At 60.1% G+C, this 19,699-nt stretch overlaps 1 protein-coding gene across 4 annotated transcripts in view; it reads right to left on the reverse strand.

The window, feature by feature from the left end:
* DIP2C (disco interacting protein 2 homolog C) overlaps nt 1-19,699 on the reverse strand; it is a 346,775-nt gene that overhangs the window by 183,721 nt on the left and 143,355 nt on the right. For 2 of the 4 annotated variants that reach the window (XM_059183671.1, XM_059183674.1), the window contains exons 2-3: nt 2,467-2,538; nt 788-955 (exon numbers count right to left, since the gene is read on the reverse strand). In XM_059183671.1, coding sequence (XP_059039654.1) covers nt 788-955; nt 2,467-2,538 — 240 coding nt within the window. The remainder of the gene's footprint in view (nt 1-787; nt 956-2,466; nt 2,539-19,699) is intronic. The other 2 variants (XM_059183672.1, XM_059183673.1) reach the window with 2 other exon arrangements.

Here is a 19,699-nt window from a genome sequence, read left to right on the forward strand (position 1 = left end):
GCAGTCAGGTGCGGGGGTGCGGGGGCTCCCTTGAACTGCGAAGCAGACCCCACAGCGAGCACCTGAGTGCGCAGCTCTCACCCACCCGCCCCCGGTCAGCCAGCTGGGCCCAGAAGACGAGCGGGAGCCCCAGCGCAGCACCTTCGAGACTGAAGCCAACACAACTGTCCACTTAGCTCTTTATTTCTTCAGGGTTTTCAAATAATGGCCTTCATGTGGGATAAAACCCTACAGATAAACTTAAAGCGAACCAATGCTCATTTTCTTGTTCTACTAAAAGAGGCGCTGAACTCATTTTTTGAGCTTCTTATATTCAAAACACGACCACAAAAGTCCCTGTGGCCTCTGAGCAGGCTCGTGGCCTCTGAGAACACACTCTCCGACCTCTGGCTCAATTTCCCTCTTTCCCTTTGGAAACGAGATCCCTAACCCGAGACTCCCTCGCCGACCCGGACGCCCGGGGTAGCAGAAGACCTGTCCGGGCCACAGGATGATAGGATCTGCCGCCTTCTAGGTGTTTCTAAGCGGTGTTCCAGCGGGGAGAACAGGGTGGTAAGACACGGCATCACGCCCTCAGAGAGGAGACTCAGAACGGGGCCCGAGGCCGTGCGACAGCTGGGGCGCGGGGGCTGGAACCCGCCCAGAGACCCAGGGCGGCATGTCCTCAGGGAGCAGCAGGAGCCCGTGGGGGGCCGGGGCTCACCGCGAACCCCTCCTGCGCCGGCCCCTGCCCACACAGGGTTGGCGGCCCTATCCTGCGGGGCCTCTCTCCGGGGAGGACGCTCACCGAAGCGAAAGTAAAACAGCGGCCGGTTCCCCGCGGTGCTGGCCACCCGCTCTCGGCCCGCGGCTTCTCGGACGTCGCACACCCCGATGTTGCCGGAGCGCGGTGCTCTTCCCGGGGCGCCTTCGCCGTGCTGCAGCCTGCAGCGGACCACGGCAGCTCCGTTCGCTGCTGTAACAAGTTGAGAAAGACTAATTAATGCAAACTTGCGTTTTTTAAAAATTTGTTACAGCACTGAGCAGAGCTGCCGCCCCATGCAGAACAGCACAACGGACCGCGCGACATGGGCCACCCTCCACGCCCCACTGCACGGTCAGCCTCGGCCTCCACACCGCCCGTGGACCCACTTCTGTCCCCCCGGGGTGGGTGAGTCAGAGACACTCAGAGCCCACGAGGTCGAGAGTCCCCATGCGCCCCGGCAGTCCCGGTCAGAGATGCGGCGGCACCCCTGCCGGGAGGAGTTCCCCGCCCAGCCTCGGAGATGCCGTGAGCCTGGAGGTCCTGTCAGCAGACCACCAGGTCCTTTGCCCACGTCTGCTCCAAAAGCCTTCCACGCGCAGCCGTCAGCCCGCCGTGCAGCGGACTCGCTCTCTTCCACTGAACGGCACAGAGCTCCCCCTTCCTAAAGCAAGACAGCAGGAAAACCCAGCCACGGGGTAGCAGGCCAACACGACACGTCCACCTCCACCTCCACCTTCTCAAGCATCAGGCAAAGCAAGGAAAATACACAAAATCAAAACAAAACCACAAGCACAACAGAGAGCCCACCCGCCAAGTCAGGTCCCTGGAGTGCACACTGGGGGAAGCACCCCTCCCCGTGCTAACGGGACACGAGCAGGGGCCAGGGGAGTCGGGGGTCCCAGGAGGGAGAGGGACAGAGTGCGTCTGTGCGCCGTGTGCACCTGCAGACCTAAGCCTACCAGAAGCGCTTGCAACAGGTCATGTCAACGGTGGGAACTACAGGGGTCCTTCAGGTGCTGCCCTTTCTCATTGAGGACCTGGGTCAGATTTGTCACTCCTAAAACCTAGCAGGTGCTCAAGGTCACCTCCAACGGAACTACGCTTCAGTCAGAACTGAAGGGCCAGAACCCCAGCCTGGGAGCGTCTTCCTTTTCCCGAAACGTGCAGAATGTCGGTCATGTGCACAGACATTCTACGGACCCGCACCCAGGAAACACTCGAACGAGACGGACTTTGTACTTCGGGAAGAACGCGCGGCGTCTTACAACCGCACTTCAGAACACGGCCCGCCTGTCCCAAGTCACAGCCCACGCGGGACGCTCTGCCTTCGAGACCTGCCCCCTCCGGACGGCAGCCAAAACTTCGGTAATTTAAACTATGGTCAATGACAATGATTTTTAATTCACTAAACCAGAAGTCACGTTTACATTATAAATGCTCCCACAATTTTTGTTCAGAATCAGCATTTTAAAGTAATCCATGGATTCTTGCCAGATGAAAGACCCATTATATTTATTTGCACAATTCCAGAAGAGTCCTCCGCGCCTCCCGTGTCCACGAGACACACGCGCTCACAGGGGAGGCTGGCGTGCCAGCGCCACGTCCGAAGTGTGACCTTTGTGCAGGCTGGGCGTGAGAAAGGATTTGCACTCGGGTGTCACTTGCGTGTTACACTTAAGTCTTAAAATTAGACGCTTTATATACGCAGGGAGGGTACGTACTCGGAGGCTGGGGCAGGTAGGCTCCAATGAGTTTCGACCTCTTCTTTTCATATCCTTTTTGGGTGATGTCACCTGGAAGACACGGAAAGAGACACTCAGAATGGGCTCAGGGACGAGTGGGTCGCTCACCGGACTCTAAGACGCCGCAAGTTAAGTCTTTTGGGTCATCTGTTTGCCTTTTAATTACGATTTAAAGAAGAAAGCACCTGTCGTTGCCCCGGGCCCTCCCCGGCCCTCAAGTAGTCACGTGAGTTGCGTAAGAACCGTTGTTGGCTGCTGCTCGCCCCGGCCCTCCCTGCGAGGTCTCCGCTCTCAGAGGACCCAGAATTCAAGGCTGCGCCCTCACTCACAGCAGCCGAGCAGGAAGCATTCCGGTCTGCGTGGCTCGCCTTAGCTCAGCCAACAAGGGACACCACAGGCATCGACGCAGGGGACAGTCACCCAGACCGCTGCCGGTCAGCGTCCTCCCTCACTGACCAACCCAGCCGGTCAGGCCCCAGGACACCAAATTGCTTGGGTTGCATGAAAGTGACTCAGAGCACATGCAACGGGAAACACAACAGGGCAGAGACCGCGCGACCTACGGAAACCCACGGTAGGTGAGGAAGGTGCTTATCTTCCAGCAGAAACTGAAAGGTGAAAGCCAGAGGTTCTGGCGCAGAAGAGCGAGATAGCACGCTGACGTCCTCCCCAGCGCTGGGGAGCGGACACAGCAGCCCACGGGACCCACGACAGCCTTCCTGACTGTGCGTGCAAAGACACACCAGATCCTGGCTGTGTCCTTGAGTGTTCTGGAATGTTTTTTCCCCAATATTCTGATCAAACCATCATTCCCGAAAGAGCTGAACACCCACGTGCTAGTAGAGCGGATCGGTGAGCGAGCTTTTTCTCATGTCACACGCTCCCTAAATCTAATGTCACACGCTCCCTAAATTTGAGCGAACCATACAGCACACAGAGTGTCCGCGGACTGACCCGACAATCTCACGGCCCCACTGTGCCTTCGTGTGCACCCCATGAAACACACGCCTCGTTTTAAACAATGGAGGTCTGTGCAAAGTGGTTCCCGCTATCAACCGGCCAGCATTTCTGAGGCCATGGTAGGTCACCGTCGGCAAGGATGCTCCCGGCACAGCACTCAGCTGTACGCGCACCACGGCTGTGCCCACACCCACCGTCGGCGCCAAGGCTCTCTGCTGCTTTTGGAAACGCTCTATCCAATCCCCCGTTTTATTTACTTATTTTTAAAGATCTTATTTACTTCTTTGAGAGAGAGAGAAAGCGCACACACAAGCAGGGGGAGCAGCAGAGGCAGAGGAGGAAGCAGACTCCTCACTGAGCAGGGAGCCCGACGCGGGACTCGATCCCAGGACCCTGAGGTCATGACCTGAGCCGAAGGCAGACGCTTCACCCCCCAGGTGCCCCCCAAGTTCCCTGTTTTAAAAGGATGTCTGAAACCTCAACAACCCGAACCCACGTGCACGTCCACATCTGGAGCAGGCCTGCAGCTCACCGGGGAAAGGGAGTGAGCGAGCGCATTAGGACGCCGGCTGAGAAGGTCCGTCCGGGTCACACCCAGCACTACCCGCCTCCTGACACGTTAAAGACCAAGCACTGCAGAGGAAACAGCTAAGACCAATCAGCAGAAGCGCCTCAGGACGTGGGGCTGAGGTAGGACCGTGCGGGGCGTGGGTCGGGGTCAGAAGCACACAGGCCCCCAGGCTGCTTCAGGTCAGCCCACCTGCGTGCAGGGGATGGTGAGCTCCCAGGCCTGCTCCCAGACAGGCAGGAACTCTGCTCCTCAAGGACAAGGCGGTGCACACCCGAGGCTTCTCCCAGCCCCAGCAGCCCTGAGAAGCAGCTGCCGGCAGGCTCCCTGCGGGTTCCCCGCCCCGAGCACGCGTGCTGCCCCCACCGCTCTCTGAGCACAGCGCTGGCGAGGAAGCCAGTTCATTTCCGTCTCCCTCATCCTCCACGGCGCAGGGCAGCACTTCCCCAGTCCAGAGCCCGTCGGCTCCCAGCGAGGGAAAGGCTGTGACACTAGGGATGGGAAGCGGAAGACGCAACCGAGGGCCACAGCGGTCCCGGCTGCCCCTGAGCACGAGGCAGACACCTGCGGTTTGCCTGCCCTGCCAGCCCCTCCCCGGCTCTTCCCCAGCCTCCCAGCAGCTCGAGGCCCGAGTCCCAGCCTGGGTAAGCCGGCACCTTTCACGGTTGCTCTGCACCCAAGCTTCAGCTCACATTTAGGAAGGTCTCAGATGGGGTGCCTGGGTGGCTCAGTGGGTTAAAGCCTCTGTCTTCAGCTCAGGTCATGATCTCAGGGTCCTGGGATCGAGCCCCGCGTCGGGCTCCCTGCTCAGCGGAAAGCCTTGTCCATCTCCCACTCCCCCTGCTTGTGTTCCCTCTCTCTCTAACAAATAAAATCTTTAAAAAAAAGAAAAACGTCTCAAAGGAACACGTAAGTATGGGGGGAAGCGATCCTTAATTTTTGGCACGGGACAACCTCAAAGAAAACTCAGTTTACTGTCTTACTTGAGGAAGTTCCAATTATCGAGACCTTAGACCTCAGGAAAGCAGGACTTTTCCTACTGAAACCAGGACTGTGCGACCCCGCATACCCCCCGATCCCACATAGCCCGACCCCACGCAGAAACGTGGGTGACAGGAGGCGTCCGAGCTTCCGAGCACTGAGTCTCGCGCCCCCCACAACCGGGAAACCAAGCCCGGAAGCCGGCAGCTCACAGGGATTTCCAGATTTTCCGTGCTCGGAGCCCTGCCTGCCAACGGCCCTTCAAACCCACAAGTGTGGAAAGACCATTTTTACTAAGCGACTTCCTCCAGATCAGGGGTCGCCGACTCCACTTCCAGCCTGCGGACTGTTCCTGCCCGTGAACCCGCCGGCAGTGAGCCACACTCCCTCGCACACCACCCGGCCCGCCCGGGCACACGAGCCTCCAGGCCGCCCCATCGTCCCCGGGACAGCGGGTCTCACAGGCGAGAGCAGGCAGGAACGTGCTCGTGTTTCCCGGCCGGGGCCCCAGAGCAACGCAGAAAACACGTAGACCAAATCCCCAACGGCCACCCTGGAAGCCGCACCCTGGACCGTCCGCCCCGCTCCTGCCTGCCCGAGACTTACTCCCGTCCGTCAGGGCCGCTGGGCCTTGGGGCGCTCTCGTCACGCCGCCTGGACGGCTGCTTCGGGCTGGCATCTGTCACACGTTCAAGCAGCCGCTCCTCAAACCCAGGGCGCGGCGCCATCAGGGGCCACCGTCCCGCAGAGCCGAGCCCCAACCCCGCTGGCTCGTGAGCCGGCATGGCACACAGGTGCCGCAGAGCAACACCGGGTACCGGCCGGACGGTGCCCGCGGGGCAGACCCAGGGTTCCTGCAGGGGCTCCCCAAGAGCCCGGCATTAACGTGTGGTGACCACAGCCGGAGCGTGTGCCCCCAGGAACACCCAGCGCCGTGGCAAGGGGCCAGGGTCACTCGGGGCTGAGACGCCCTCCTGCTTGTCCCCTCCACGCGCAAGTCCGGGATGTTCAACGGCGCGCGCGAGCGTCGGTGGACGGCAGCCCCATGGGTTAGCGGTGACACCGCCCTCTGCACACAAGCAGACCCCCGAGGGCGGGGCTCTTCCGTGCTGCCCTTCGTTCCGGGCCTCCGGTGAGGGTTTTTGTGCAGGTGCTTGAGAGAGCAAGGGTAGCAGACGGAAGAAGGACGGACGGGCAGACGACGGACAGAGGGGAAGGATGAAGGACACGCAGGGTGGACCTGAGCTCCGCACACAGCTCCGCCGTCCTGGACCGCTCCCCGGGCTCCGCCCCAGGCTGACCCACAGTCAGGGCCGGGACGTCTCCGGGACGGCACAGCTTCTCCGTTCCCAGCCACCCGTTCAGGCTGAAGGATGGATGGGCGCCCCTCGCCCGTCAGCCTGGAGCTGCAGCGCCCACCGCCGGCAGAGAGGGGCCATCCATCCCGCCACACCTCTCAGCAGGAGTTTATTTAACGTCTGTGGTTCCCCGTGGACTGTCCGCAGCCCACGGCAGGCTCAAAAGACCGTGCTAACGTCCAGGGACCCCAACCACAGGACTCTGTACTTGAGTTCTCACCACAAAGCCCCTCAAACGGCACATTTCTACATTTCCGAGCTCAGGACACCTGCCACCCAACACGCTTTCATTTCAGGAGAAAGACACAGACCGAAAAGTGCAGAAATCATCTCTCCTCCGTGAGCAGAACGTAAAAGCAATCTTTTGAATGTTTTCCACTTTATCAAAAATATGTAAATCACGATCCTCTAAGAAGCTTCTTCCGGCTTAAAACTCAGCAGGAGAAACCACAGTCACATGTTCTCTTACAAAGAGAAAAGATTTGCAGACAGGTTCTCAATTTAAAATGAAAACCCAAGGAAAGCAAAACCACCGGCCACAGCCGAGTAACACTGAGAAGGGGTCAGTCTTGTCCGCTCCGAAGGAAGCACCCTCCTCCGCGCGCCGTGGCCCCGAGCTCCAGGCCAACCCTGAGTCCCAGAAAAGGGAAAGTCAAGCAGATGCCGGACTGATGTGCACACCGCAGGGCCCCACCTGTCCGACCTGGCCTCACTCGGGAGACCCGGGCCCCCCAGGGAAGGGATCGGAACCAGCCCCCCGGGGACACCTGGCTGAGACGTGAGAGCGTGACGGCCGCGGCCTCTCCAGGCGACGGGACAGCGGGTCGTGACGTGCCCATGGGACAGGACGTGTCCCAGAGCAGATCACGTGCCACAGGCCACCTCCACGCTGGAGCCCGTCAGGGGAAACAGACCCGCTGGCGGGACGCTCTCCATTCCTGGCATCGGAACGTTTCTTCATCTGAAGCTGGCACGTGTGCTGCATGGAGCAAAGCGATCATTCCCTTGTTTGGAATTTCACAGCCGTGAGGAGCTGACTTCACGTCCCCCTGAGCCGATGGCTTTCTAAGGCATACGGAGCACAGAGGATGGCGCTCTCCCTCTGGCCCGGCGGCTGCAGGCGTGGTGCCAGCTCGGTGCCGAGCTCTTCTTCCAGGATGGCGCTGTGACGTCAGTGCATGCACCCACCTGCTCAGGAGCGGAAGCAGGAGGAAAACTGAGATCTTTCTGTCCCCGAACACTGCTAGGGGCCCTGCATGGTCAGCTTCCCTTCCTGGGCTTCCCCTTTCTCATTGATAAAATACTGGCAGGGACGCCTCCCACCCACCCCCATAGTGGAGACCACGGAGCCACAGGGCGTGGGAGCTCTCAGGAGCCCCAGCAGGACACCGAGTCTGACAGCCACAAACACTTCCCGGGCTCTGTGATACGCCCATGCCGGGACGACGCGGAGGCAGCGAGGCGCCCGGGCAGGGCTCCCGCCCTGGAAACGCGCCCACCCTGCATGGCCCACAGGTGGCAACTGGAAAGGACCCTCCAGGGACAGGCGGCCAAAGACAGACGATCTACAGAAGCCCCAGAAACTCTGAGCAAACCCAGAACCGAACCCTCACGAGTGTCTGGCTGCTTCTGTCCTCTCCCTGACACCGCCACCCAGGGCCAGCCGCCCCCCGTTGGCGGGACAGCCCCTCACCGCCCCTCACCGCCCGCGACCACCATGACCGCCGCGACCACCGTGACCGCCGCGACCGCCGTGACCGCCCACCCAGCGCGTCCTCCCTCCACAGACACGCCGATCGTGGCAGCACCGTGGCCCAGGAGCCCCAGGACGGCTGAGACCATGCCCACCAGCAGGGCCCGCACGTCCTGGCAGAGCCCGGCCCGCGCCCGCCACCACTCCCGTCACTGCGCTGACACAACGCGCTCCCCGATGCCAGCCAGACGCGCGGCTATGGTGACAGTCTTCAGTTCTTCAGAGGGGGAGGCCACACTTGCAACGTAGAATTCAGAAATTCAAATTCCATAGGGGACTCCCGCTACGACAGTTGGGACAACTGTAGATCCTTTCGTATGAACGGAAAATCATTAAGGCCTGTTTAATGCTCAGTGCGACGGAATCCTCGGGACAACCACCGACTGGCACAGTTAGGACTCTCGTGGGAATGACCAGAGGCTCCTTTCGGCATTCAGTCAATGCCATGACCACAAAGAAAAATACCACAACTGGACCACCGTGTCACTCCCCACCCGAGCCAGCGAGGCCCAGAGCCGCTCCCTCGAGGTCTTCCTTTAAGTATCATCCTACGTTCCCGGGGCCGTTTGCCTCGGTTTGTGCGGAGCTCCAGTTGTAGGAAGGATGAGAGGAGACCCGGTTTTCTCCGAACACGAGAGGCGTCCGCGCAGCCCCGCAGACGAGCGCCCAAGCCACAGAGGAGCCGGGATCCGGACCCTGACCTGCCCCACACTGGGCTTGCCAAGAATTGCAGCAGAACCTGTTAGATGCTCGGGTGCTGACGGCCGTCCACAGAGGACACGTGGGCCTTCTCCACCGACAGCCAGGCCCGCCCGACAGCCCAGAGCCTTCCATCTGCTCTGACCATGTCTGCAAACTGTAAAAAGAAACAAGGGTCCCCGTCTGGGTATTTCCTGCGGCCCAGAGATGCCTCCCATGGGGGAAAGCAACTGTACACGCCTGGTGCCACGTCCTGGGAACGACCATGCGAGTCTGAGACGAGGCCGTTTCCGGTTCTCAGACGGGACCCACAGCGGCAGAGCCCAAGCTTGGCTGGACAGTGGTTGTCCTCGCCACCGTCACTTTGTGGGAACACTCACGGACCACGGGGACCACAGGTAAAATGTGTTTGGTGCAGCAACACTGTCTTCTCCCAACGCTTGCCCTTTACAGACTTACGCTGGGTTATGAGGGTCCTACAACATCTGTCAGCTCTGAAGACCCAGACGAACCCAACACGTCAGGGTACCAGCTGCCCAAGGTCCTCCATGGAGACAGGACAGGAGCTCCCCGTGCGTGCCCTTGGGAGGAGCCAGGCGTGACTCCCCGACGGGTCACAGGGTGCAGGGAATGGCCTTCCCCAAGCAAACCACACGCTGGGATGTGGAACTCGAAACGTAAGTGCCACGAATCCGGTTCTTCAGGAACAGGTCAGGACGGGGAGGTATCCAGAGAGGTCTCAAGGTATGTGAACTCTGCTCTTCTGCTCTCTGGCTGAGTCATGTCCCGGCCACCGCTCTACAGACACGTGGTTTCGTGGCTACCACTCTCTGGCCCGTGGCCGCGTCTCGTGGCACCAAGGGCAGGGAATGAGGGAAGACACATACAAACTGTTGTGTCCAAGACATGGCTCCTGGCTGTGACACGACTGACATCACCTGGAGGCAGAGGCGTGGTACCTGGGCCTCGGGAGCTGGCTAAGCTCCCCCCACAGACGCTCAGGCGTGGGGTGCAGGCCCGTTCCCCCTCCTTGAAGAAAGGAGCCGCACCGCCCCCCACATTCAGCTGGAGGACAGCACAGCCCAGCGTCCCTCGGACCTCCCAGAGACACAGACCCGAACGGGAGTCGGGGACAGCTCCGCCGCGGCTCTCCCCTGCACCCGGTCTTGACCTACAACTTGGTGATGGCAGGCGAAGGCCGCTGAGCTGTACGCCCACCCACTCCTCCTGCGGAACATCTGCTGAGCCTACGCCGTGCCGGCCAGCGGAGGGTCGTGCAGCAGGAGACTCAGCCCCACCACCCGATGTTTGCTCCGCGGAAGATTCAATCACAGCTCTACTTCCACTTCCGAACTGTTTTAAAGGAGGGAAACAGGGCTCCTGGGGACTCAGTCACTAAGTGTCCGGCTCTTGGTTTCAGCTCAGGTCACGATCTCAGGGTCGTGAGATCGAGCCCCGCACTGGGCTCCGTGCTCAGCTGGGAGCCTGACGTCCTGTCCCTCTGCCCCTCCCCATGGTGCGCTCTCTCTCCAAAATAAATAAATAAATCTTTGAGCAAACAAAAAAGGTGAAAACAAAATAGTGACTCAGTGAGTGATTCCAGTGACGATCCTACCCGGCTCCATCTGCCAAGAAACGGGAAACAACGCTAGAGACGCGGCTTGTACTGGACAGGGTGAGAACGGCTGCGCCGACCTCCCGCTCGCTGGTGTCGAGATACAGAATGAGAACGGGAAGACTCCGCACGGCTTGTGTCAAGGAAAGAGAAAACAGTCACTTCACAAAGTTCTGTTGATTCATTTGAGAGAGATCAAGAGAGAAGGACATTAAGAGCCAAGTGGGGACGGAACAGGGGGCGGCAGGCGCCCGGCCGAGCGGGGAGCCCGATGCAGGGCTGGATCCCGGGGCCCTGAGGTCACGGCCTGAGCCGAAGGCAGACGCTTCACCGACGGAGCCCCCAGACGCCCGAGAAAACAGAATTTTGACAACAATCACAAGGATTTCTCCAGCTCTTAACCTCCTGTTCAAGGGGAAAGGGAGCCACACTTGGATGGATCCTTCCCAGAAAACGAGGCTGCGCGGCTAACACGGTTTAATTCCTTTCCAGAAGACTCTTCCCACCTGTTCTCCCGTAAGGCTTTCACGCAGACTCTCCGCCCACCGGAAAAGTCTGCAGCCCGTAACGGCTCTGTCTGGACCCGTACCAGGGACTTGGCCTAAACCTGCCTGTCGCTCCGACGTCAAAGCCAAGTCAAAAGGCACAATCCCGCGGCGAGTGTTTCACCGGAGAGCGACACTCCAGGTTCCCGAGTGTGCTTCCCGGAGACAGAACTGCTTTATCTTTGGGAACGAGGAGACCGTTGCACGGGAAGACCTCCCCTTGGTGTCGGCGAGCACATGGACTGCACACCCCAGCTGACCCCCCAGTGCCCGGCCGGCCGGAGGAAGAGCGAGCAACAGGGGATTCTTCCGCAGGCCCCAGGCTGCCTACGAACGCTCACCAGTCACGGCGGGACGGACATCTGTTGGAAAGTTCTGCAGAAGATGCCGACCACACTCCAGTGGCCGCAGGAGGACAGCTGCCATGCGGAGGGGTGTTTGCTCCCACAGCCCCAGTCAGAGCTGCTTCCCGAGCCCCTCACGCCGCAGGCGAGCCCTTGCACACCCACTGCGTCCTGTTATACACACTGTGGGGTCCGACACCGAACGGTGAGGATCTCATCACCGGCATCCACGTGAGGGCCACGTCGGTAAGAGACAAAGAGAAACAGGGTCCTCAAGCTACAGGAGGCCAGCTCAGGGGAAAACACCCTGGAAACTCTGTGATCGAAATTGTGAATAATGAGACTTTATGCTGGCATTTCGCATTACGTTATTTAGCAACTAAATAATTCAGTGTATCTTTTTTTTTAATTAAGAAAGCCTAAAGACTGACAAGTAACTTGGTTCTTTTCAGCTTCATAATAAAAAGAGGAAACAAGCCAAAATTCCTGAGACATCACACCTTAGGCATCATCCGTCTCCTGGCCTGGCAAGCGCGCAGCACCCAGCAGGGAAGGGAGGCCGGGAAAGAGAACGGCAGCTCCTCGTGCTTCTGTGTCTTGACCCTCGGAGCCCCGTCAGAGCTCAACGCCATCAGCATTCAGATGCCTGAGCGCGTGACTCAGCAGACCCTGCCGGAGAGCGGGGTCCTAGTCCCACCGCAGGAGACCAGACACTCCAGGAACATGCATCTCCGCGTCTGCTCCCGCAGCCCAGATGGCGCTCGGGACCCGGGGCCGCCACGGGGGAGGAAGGGGTCCGGATACACGGGGAGCCGTGGTGTCGTGGCTACCAGGAGCTCCGAGGAGCGGTTACAAGTGCAAACTCCTAAAGGCACCACATAACTAAGAGGGGGAGAGCAACACCGCATCAACTGCTTCAGTCCCTTTGGAAGATCAAAGAGCCGTGAAAACATGAGCCGGGGGCCCGATGCACAGGAGACAGGGCCGCCTGGCCCTCGTCAGTGGCCAGGGTTGGGTGAAGCCCGCCAGCTTCTCCGTCTGCTGACCTCCCTTCTCGGCAGCACATCCCCAGCCGGAAAAACCCATCAGGCTTCCCTTCGTCGCTGTGTGTCCTGACTGGTAAGCACCCAAAACACACACTCAATCATGGGGATCATCCCATAACGTATAAAAACACCCACACGCCCCAGACTAATAAGACCGCACATGTCCGTTAGCCCCAACAGAATACCACTTTACAGGGGGAGATGGGCTGCTGAGTGAGGGAGCTGTGGCCCCACGGACGGCGACGGTGTCCCCTGCCGACCCGAGGAGACCAGGAACGGACATGCATGGGCGGGGTGGCATGGCCGCTAAACCCGGTGAGTGGCGGGCACAGCGGGGCCAGCACAGACGGCGCCGGCGCGGCCACAGTGCATCCCAGTCCGCGCCGCGCCTTGGGAGATGCTTCCAGATAAACACGCAGGACAAGCAGCCCCGACTCGCCGGAGCAGCGTCGCTGACGAACACCCGCCGAGACCCCACACTCTGTATCCCCCGAACACAGGACTGTCGTCGAAACGGACACCTGAGAGTGTGAGATTCACGAAAAGCAGACGGGCTCAGGGAGGCCTGAAGGAAGCACAGCACTGTCCTCCTGCCCCCACCTCGGGACAGGGGGTCTTACAGAGTTCTACGCAAACTAAACACTAGAATCCCGGGAAGCAACAGCAGCACATGTGTACGCATACAGTTCTGTGTCTGTGTGTGCACGAAGGGCGCACATGTGTCTATGCAGGTCCCTGCGCAGGCATGTGCTGGTGTCTCCGAGTCCGTGTGCGTGTCCCTGCGGGGCACACACCAGTGTGGTCTGTGCGCCCGCACGCATCTCTGCACACACGCGTGGGTCTCCATGTGCACGTGTGTCCGCACACAACTGTCTCTGTGCACGTACGTGCATGTCTGCGTGTGCAGCTCAACTGAAGCCTTCAGAAAAGGATTCTCCCCCATCGTGCCTGTTTGTCGGCTCCTTGGCACTTCTGGGTACACAGAGCTAGCGACGTGCGGTAAACCTGCTTAAACCCTCTAATGAAACCAACTACAAACAGTGTCACGGGAAAACCAGGCCGGCCGACACTCCGGCTGTGGCAGGAGCCAGTCACGCCAGGAGGAAAGGGGAGAAAACTGAGAATTTAATTCACACTTTGGAGTAGCTCATTAACCCAACCCCATAACAATTACTGCGTAAACCACAGAGCACCGGGGAACGCAGCACCTCGGGACACAGGAGACAGGCGCTTGGGACACCTGACCTCTGCCCACGCGCCCCCCGCACGCCCCACACGCACAGCCCCTGCACACCGCACACACACGGTCCCCGCACGCCACACACACACGGCCCACACTTGCTCCACACACGCCCCACACACGCCCCCCCCGGTACCCCACACGCTGCACCCCAGCAGCGAGAATGGGAGACCAGCCCCAGCAGGCTTGGCTCACCCAGCCCGTAGCTGAACCACACAACACATTTAAAGACACACTTCTGGGGTGCCTCGGTGGCCCTGTTGGTCGAGCGTCAGGCTCTCGGTTTCGGCTCAGGTCATGATCTCAGGGCTGTAGGATCGAGCCCCGTTCTCTGTGCTCAGTGGGGAGTCCCCTTGAAGATGCTCTCTCCTCTCCCTCTGCCCCTACCCCTGCTCACACGCTCTCTCCAAAATAAATAAAATCTTTAAAGACATGCTTCTGAAGCCATTATACGGAAAAATAAATTCAAATGAGCTCAAGAACACCATCGCACTCAAGTCCGCACAGTGTGTTGTGACGTGACCGCCGTGGTCCACGTGTCTCCACAGCAGGACCTGTCCTACCCGGTGTCCAATTCTAATCACAATTACGTGTGTTTTCAAAGGGAAAGTGACGTGAAGACGAACGGGTCATTACAAAACTGTGAGGGCCGAGAACCAGGAAAAGAACACAAGGTGGGGAGGGAACGTGCCTGTCAACAGGGCCACACATCCACTGTTGAGAGTGTCCCCAAATGAGAGAAGCAGAAGGCGAGACAGCGGAGACACAGCAGCCGTGGACAGGAGCAGCCGCTGTGAAAACCCACGGTCCTCCTCCCGATCCGTCCCAGGGACACACGGCACCAAGACCTCGGTCCTCCCCTTCCTGAGAAAGGGCTGGTGGCATCACAGGGCCAACAGGAGGTCCGCGGGGCTGGCACAGGACGCGGCTGGGCTACCTCCGGGATGCAGACACGGAGTCCTCGGGAAGGAGAGGCGTCCTGTCTCCTCACCCCGCCCCACGGAGCACCCAGAGAACCGCGCAGAGCCGTCGTGGTCTTCACAGCCTCCAGGCCCTCCCACGACCTGGTGCTGGGCCAACCCGGTCTCCCCCTTCCCGGACGCCGGTCCCAGCTTCCTCCACAATCAGGCGTGTGCCAGGCGTGTGCCAGGCGTGGCTGTGAGGCCGGTCGGCTTCATCAGACAGGCAGTGACGCCGTGATGGCTGACATGTGGCTCCAGCCTGAATGCAGAGACCACCACGAAGGGCCACCAGCACCTGGTCCCACAGGCAGTCCTAAGGCCACCCGCCAGCCAAGAATTCCCCAGGAGCTGGAGTTAGGCTGCTAAAATTCCGGGACTTGTTACAGCAGCTAGAGTTAGGAAAACTCTCCCCAAACCAGTGATCTTTAACTAGACCCTCACTGTGCGACAATACATCAGACACCAGGGACTGGAGATCAAACACGCCTGAGCACAAGGCCCGTCCAGCCACCGGCGGGACTCGGACTCGCCGCCTTTCTTCTCCGATGGATCCTGGACACAGAACAGGCATAGTGTCCTTTGATCCATGCAGGATCCTGACGGCACCTCTCTGGGGAGATCCCTCCGCGGCTTGGGGGACGGTCGCCCATGCAGCCGGTGCGGGACCCCGGGTCCCAACCCTGGCGGTCTGACCCCAAACTCCAGGCGCTCAGGCTCCAGGACAAAGTCCTCTCTCAGGTGCCGGGTGAACCTGCACTTTTGTTTTTAGTTATTCGCCAGGAACGGAAGACCGAGTCAGGAAACACGTTAGCTGGAAGGAAGAACGCTGGTGTTCCCGAGTTCTAATCCAGTAAAGGCCACGTCACACCCCATGTGTTGCCAGTTTCAAAGCCCTTCAAAGGCCTCACTTGTCTTCCCACAGCTCGGTGCCAAAGGCATCGCCCACAGAGAAGAGACCGACAGGCGAAGGGTGGGCCTCTGCCTCCCCAGCGCTTTCCCAGAACGAGCCCTCGGGACAGGCCGGACAGGCGGACACGGCGACCGCTGGCCACCCGCTGCGCTCGGGGCTGACGCCCACGTCGGGGACCCCGCCTGCCCACAGGACCCTGAGCCGAAGCCCGACCCGCCCACCCTCACACAACGCGGAGCGCCGGCCCAGGCCAGCAGGAGGCTCTCCTGCCCCGAGCGTGGCTCCATGCAGGCGACACGGGGACACCCGCGGGAGCAGCCATGGCCTGGAACGGCCCGTGGCGCGTTCGCTTTTCCTGGGGAAGAATGAGGCACTCGCATGGGCACAAGTGCAGGCCACATGCAGGGGCTCCTGAGGGGTCCCCCCCATCGCCCCCCGCAGCAGAGCCGTGAGCCTATGGGTCCAGCTTCGTTCACGAGCTGCTCCAAGTTCCCATTTCATACCCAGAAAATGAGCTTCTGGCTCCAGATCCCTCGATGCCAACCTGGCCACGCACGACGGCAGAGGAATGTGGCTGTGTGGCCACGGCCAGCGCTCCAGGACTAACCGGTTACCTCTCGAGACCCCCTGGCCATCCCTCAGACCATGTGTCTGCCACAGACTTCCCAGAAGCACCTCCAGAAAGACCACGCGTGCGTCCACTCAGGACAGAGCATCCACTCCAGCCCAGGTCTGAGCTGTTCCAGAAATGTAGCTCAGATCTGGCATGTCCAGGGCCACTGGGGGGGTCCCCACAGGCTGGTCCCTGGGACCCCCGACCTCTGTGGACAGCACCTACAAGCCAGATGTCATTCTCCCAAGAAAATCTGAGCAACAGCCACCGCAGGTGCTTTAAGGCGGGGGTCAGAGACAAGGGCATCTGGGTCCCATCGGTCACAGCCCACGGCCGGCGTCTCAGACATGAAGGTTCGGAGAAGATGGTGCTGACCGGAAGTCACTGGAGAGAAGCAGCAGCCCAGTCATCAGCTCTGCCCCCAGGGTCACGGGGCAGCTGGACAGCGGCTGGCGGCCTTTCCTGGGAGCTGAGCACATGCCCAGGAGTCGATGACAAAACTGGCCCCACGCGCTCAGCCGTGTTGCTCAGGGAGGCCTGTGTGACCTCCCACTTCACCGGCCCCGTCGGCACGCTGCTCCTTCACCACTCGCCTAGGCTGCGCACATTTTACAAGAAACAGTGAAAAGGAACCAAAAGCACATTATTCTGCCAACTATGTGTCTCCCACATCCCCCCGCCCCGCCCACGAGGGCACCCGCACACCTGGCCTGGGCGTCTGCGAGCCCGACCCACTCCAGGCTGGCTCGCTGCCCTGACTCAGCCGCGCCACACTGTCTTTCTGACGCGGACGCTCTTCTCACCTTTCCAGGAACACCTGCAGCTTCCACCTTCTCCCCGAGCCCATCCACACCTGCCGACGGCACCGGTCCCTTGCTTCTGCCGGCCGGGCCAGGCCTCGGGTCTGGGCCGGGTTGGGTCTGGGTCGCTGCACATGTGTGTCCAGCTCCCTGCCCGAGGAGGTCCCTTGTCCTCACCCAGAGCCAGTGCCCCTCAGCAGCCGTCCTCAGAAACACTGGGGGTGGGGCGCCTGGGTGGCTCAGTGGGTTAAGCCGCTGCCTTCGGCTCAGGTCAGGATCCCAGGGTCCTGGGATCGAGTCCCGCATCGGGCTCTCTGCTCAGCGGGGAGCCTGCTTCCTCCTCTCTCTCTGCCCGCCTCTCTGCCTGCTTGTCATCTCTGTCTGTCAAATTAATTAATTAATTAATTAATAGAAACACAGGGAGGCTTCTGGGTGAGTCTCCCTCAAGGGGCCTCTGGGGTCCGAGGACGCACCACACACAGCTGCGCCCAGCAGCACTGGCGGCAGAATGGACCATCCTGCGTGCGGCTCTTTTGCGTGACCCACTCTGCCCGCTTCCCGAGCGCCTTCACAGAAGGTCGGTGGGGGGACAGGGCCCAGCAGAAGCCCAGGTCACCACCCCTAGGTCCGCGGGGGGCGAACAGAAAACCGTGACGTGCCGTACGCGGTGAGATCCTCTCGAGGCACCTGCTCTTTGGCCATCACTTTGGTCTGTGGCATCTGCGTGTCTGCGCGGGTCCAGAGGACACACACACGTGCCCCCGACGGAAACTGCCCCGGAGGCCCGGAGACTCCCACAAGCGAGATCCCCAACACCCCTGCAGCCTCGGGAGTTGGTCCAGGACCACAGCTCGCACAGCACGTACCCCCGGGAAAGGCAGAGCCACCCAGGGCTTGCCCCCCCGGCCTGTCACCAGGAGGCAGAGGGACGGTGGCCTCCCCTCGGGGGCCAGCCTCCTGCCCCGTGCCGGCTGACCACGGAATGCTCTCCCATGCACACAGAGTAGCCCCTGTGGGAACCTTGGGGTCGCTACTCCGCCACCAAGGGCTGATTTTCAGAGTCTCAGATGACGGGGTGGTGGCGTGGCAAGACGGATCAGAGTTACCCGTGAGAAAAAGTCTGTGCCCTCTTTTAGCAAACAACCAGAAACGGTTTCGCCGCGACAGAAGCAACGGTTTTGTTCCCAGCCCACGTGCCGCCTGCTCCTGCCGGTGCTGGACGGAAAAGCTCAGCATTTACGCCAACAAACAGAAGAGCCCTCTGAGTTGGAGCGTTTCCCCCTTCCCCAGACGCAGAGCGGTGTCGTCTAGGAAGTCGGGGGGACGGGCTCCCACGTCTCTGGCCTCGAGCACGGAGGTTCCCTGCCGCGTGGCGTCCTTCATCTCCCCGAGGGTCGCCTGGGCAGCCACCAAGCTGGCGGGACACAGGACCGATGAAAAGACAGTCAGGTGTCACGCGGCCGGCGTGACTCTGGTCCTACCCGTGCGGAGCGGCGCAGCGCCTCCTCGCCCCTCCCGCCCGGGCCTCCCTCAGACCCTGCGGGCCGCACGACCACCACAACGATGGACACACGAGGCTCAGACGGCTTCTCTCCCGGTCCCTCCTCACCAACCGCCCTCCTGAAGTGTTTCCTGCTGGGGAGCGTTGATCTTCCTCACACATGCGGTATCCAAGCCTACTGTACTTCTTAATTTCTTTTCTACTCAAAACGTTGAAGATTCTACTCTTTCAGCACCTGCCCGACGTGCGCCCGAGTCTGAGCGACCGTCCCACACTGTGTCACCTCCCGGTGACCTTCCCACTGACCGCGGTCTGCAGCTCGACCCCTTCCACCTGCCCCGACGTCCTGCCTCTGGCGTCTACCTGCTTTTTTTGTTATATTGAAAATATTTTATAATTAATTCTCTAGAATCCTAGCCACGTAGTACAGGAAAAAATTAAATGGTGGAACACTTCAGTATTTTGTAAACAATGAAAAGACATATTTGACTAGAGGATGGCATGGAGAATTAACAAATATAAACTTAAGCTTCCTCACATTTTCCAGAGAGCAGCTAAACAATAATATTTCAAGAAATAGATGACAGAACACCTCAAACACAAAATTCCAAAATCAAAGAGCCACTTACATTAAGAGATTTACCAAAACGGTTTGTAAATTAAAAAATAACAGCAAAAGGGTCATAAAAAGCCTGCCCCCCCCCCACCCCCACAGCATCTTGTCCGTGACCCTGACCTGGGGTTGCACCCAGGCAGAGCACACGCCGACAGTCTGCCTGGGACTTTGTCGGCTCCACACGATGCCCTCGAGTCCAGCCACGTCCTCACAAATGGCGGGATTTTAGTCTCTCTTTGTGGCTGAGGATCACCATTTCGCTGGGTCTCTATGCCGCACCTTCTCCGTCCAAGCACGCACCACGGGCCCTCGGGCTGCCCCACGTCTCGGTGGCCGTAAAAGTGTTGCCGTCAACGCGCGGTGCAGATATCTGAGCTAGTGTTTTCATTTTCTCCAGAAAAACACCCCAAAGTGAAAGTGCTAGACTGTGTGATACCCGGACCTCCGTGCCGCTCTCCAGGGGGCTGCCGGCTTGCGTTCCCACCGACGGTGTGGGGAGGCCCCCCTTCCTCCCCAGCCACACAGACACGTGTCACCTCTCGCCCATGCTGACGGCTGCGGGGTGATCTCTCACGGTGGCCCTGCTCGTACCCCGACGGTCAGTGACGCTCAGCAGCCTCTCATGTGTCCCTTGGCTCTGGAGGTCGTCTTTGCACAAACTTCTACTCAGTTCCTCTGTCCGTTTGTATCTGCATCACTGC

This window comes from Mustela lutreola, chromosome 8 (assembly GCF_030435805.1).
Source record: "Mustela lutreola isolate mMusLut2 chromosome 8, mMusLut2.pri, whole genome shotgun sequence".
Lineage (NCBI taxonomy): Eukaryota > Metazoa > Chordata > Mammalia > Carnivora > Mustelidae > Mustela > Mustela lutreola.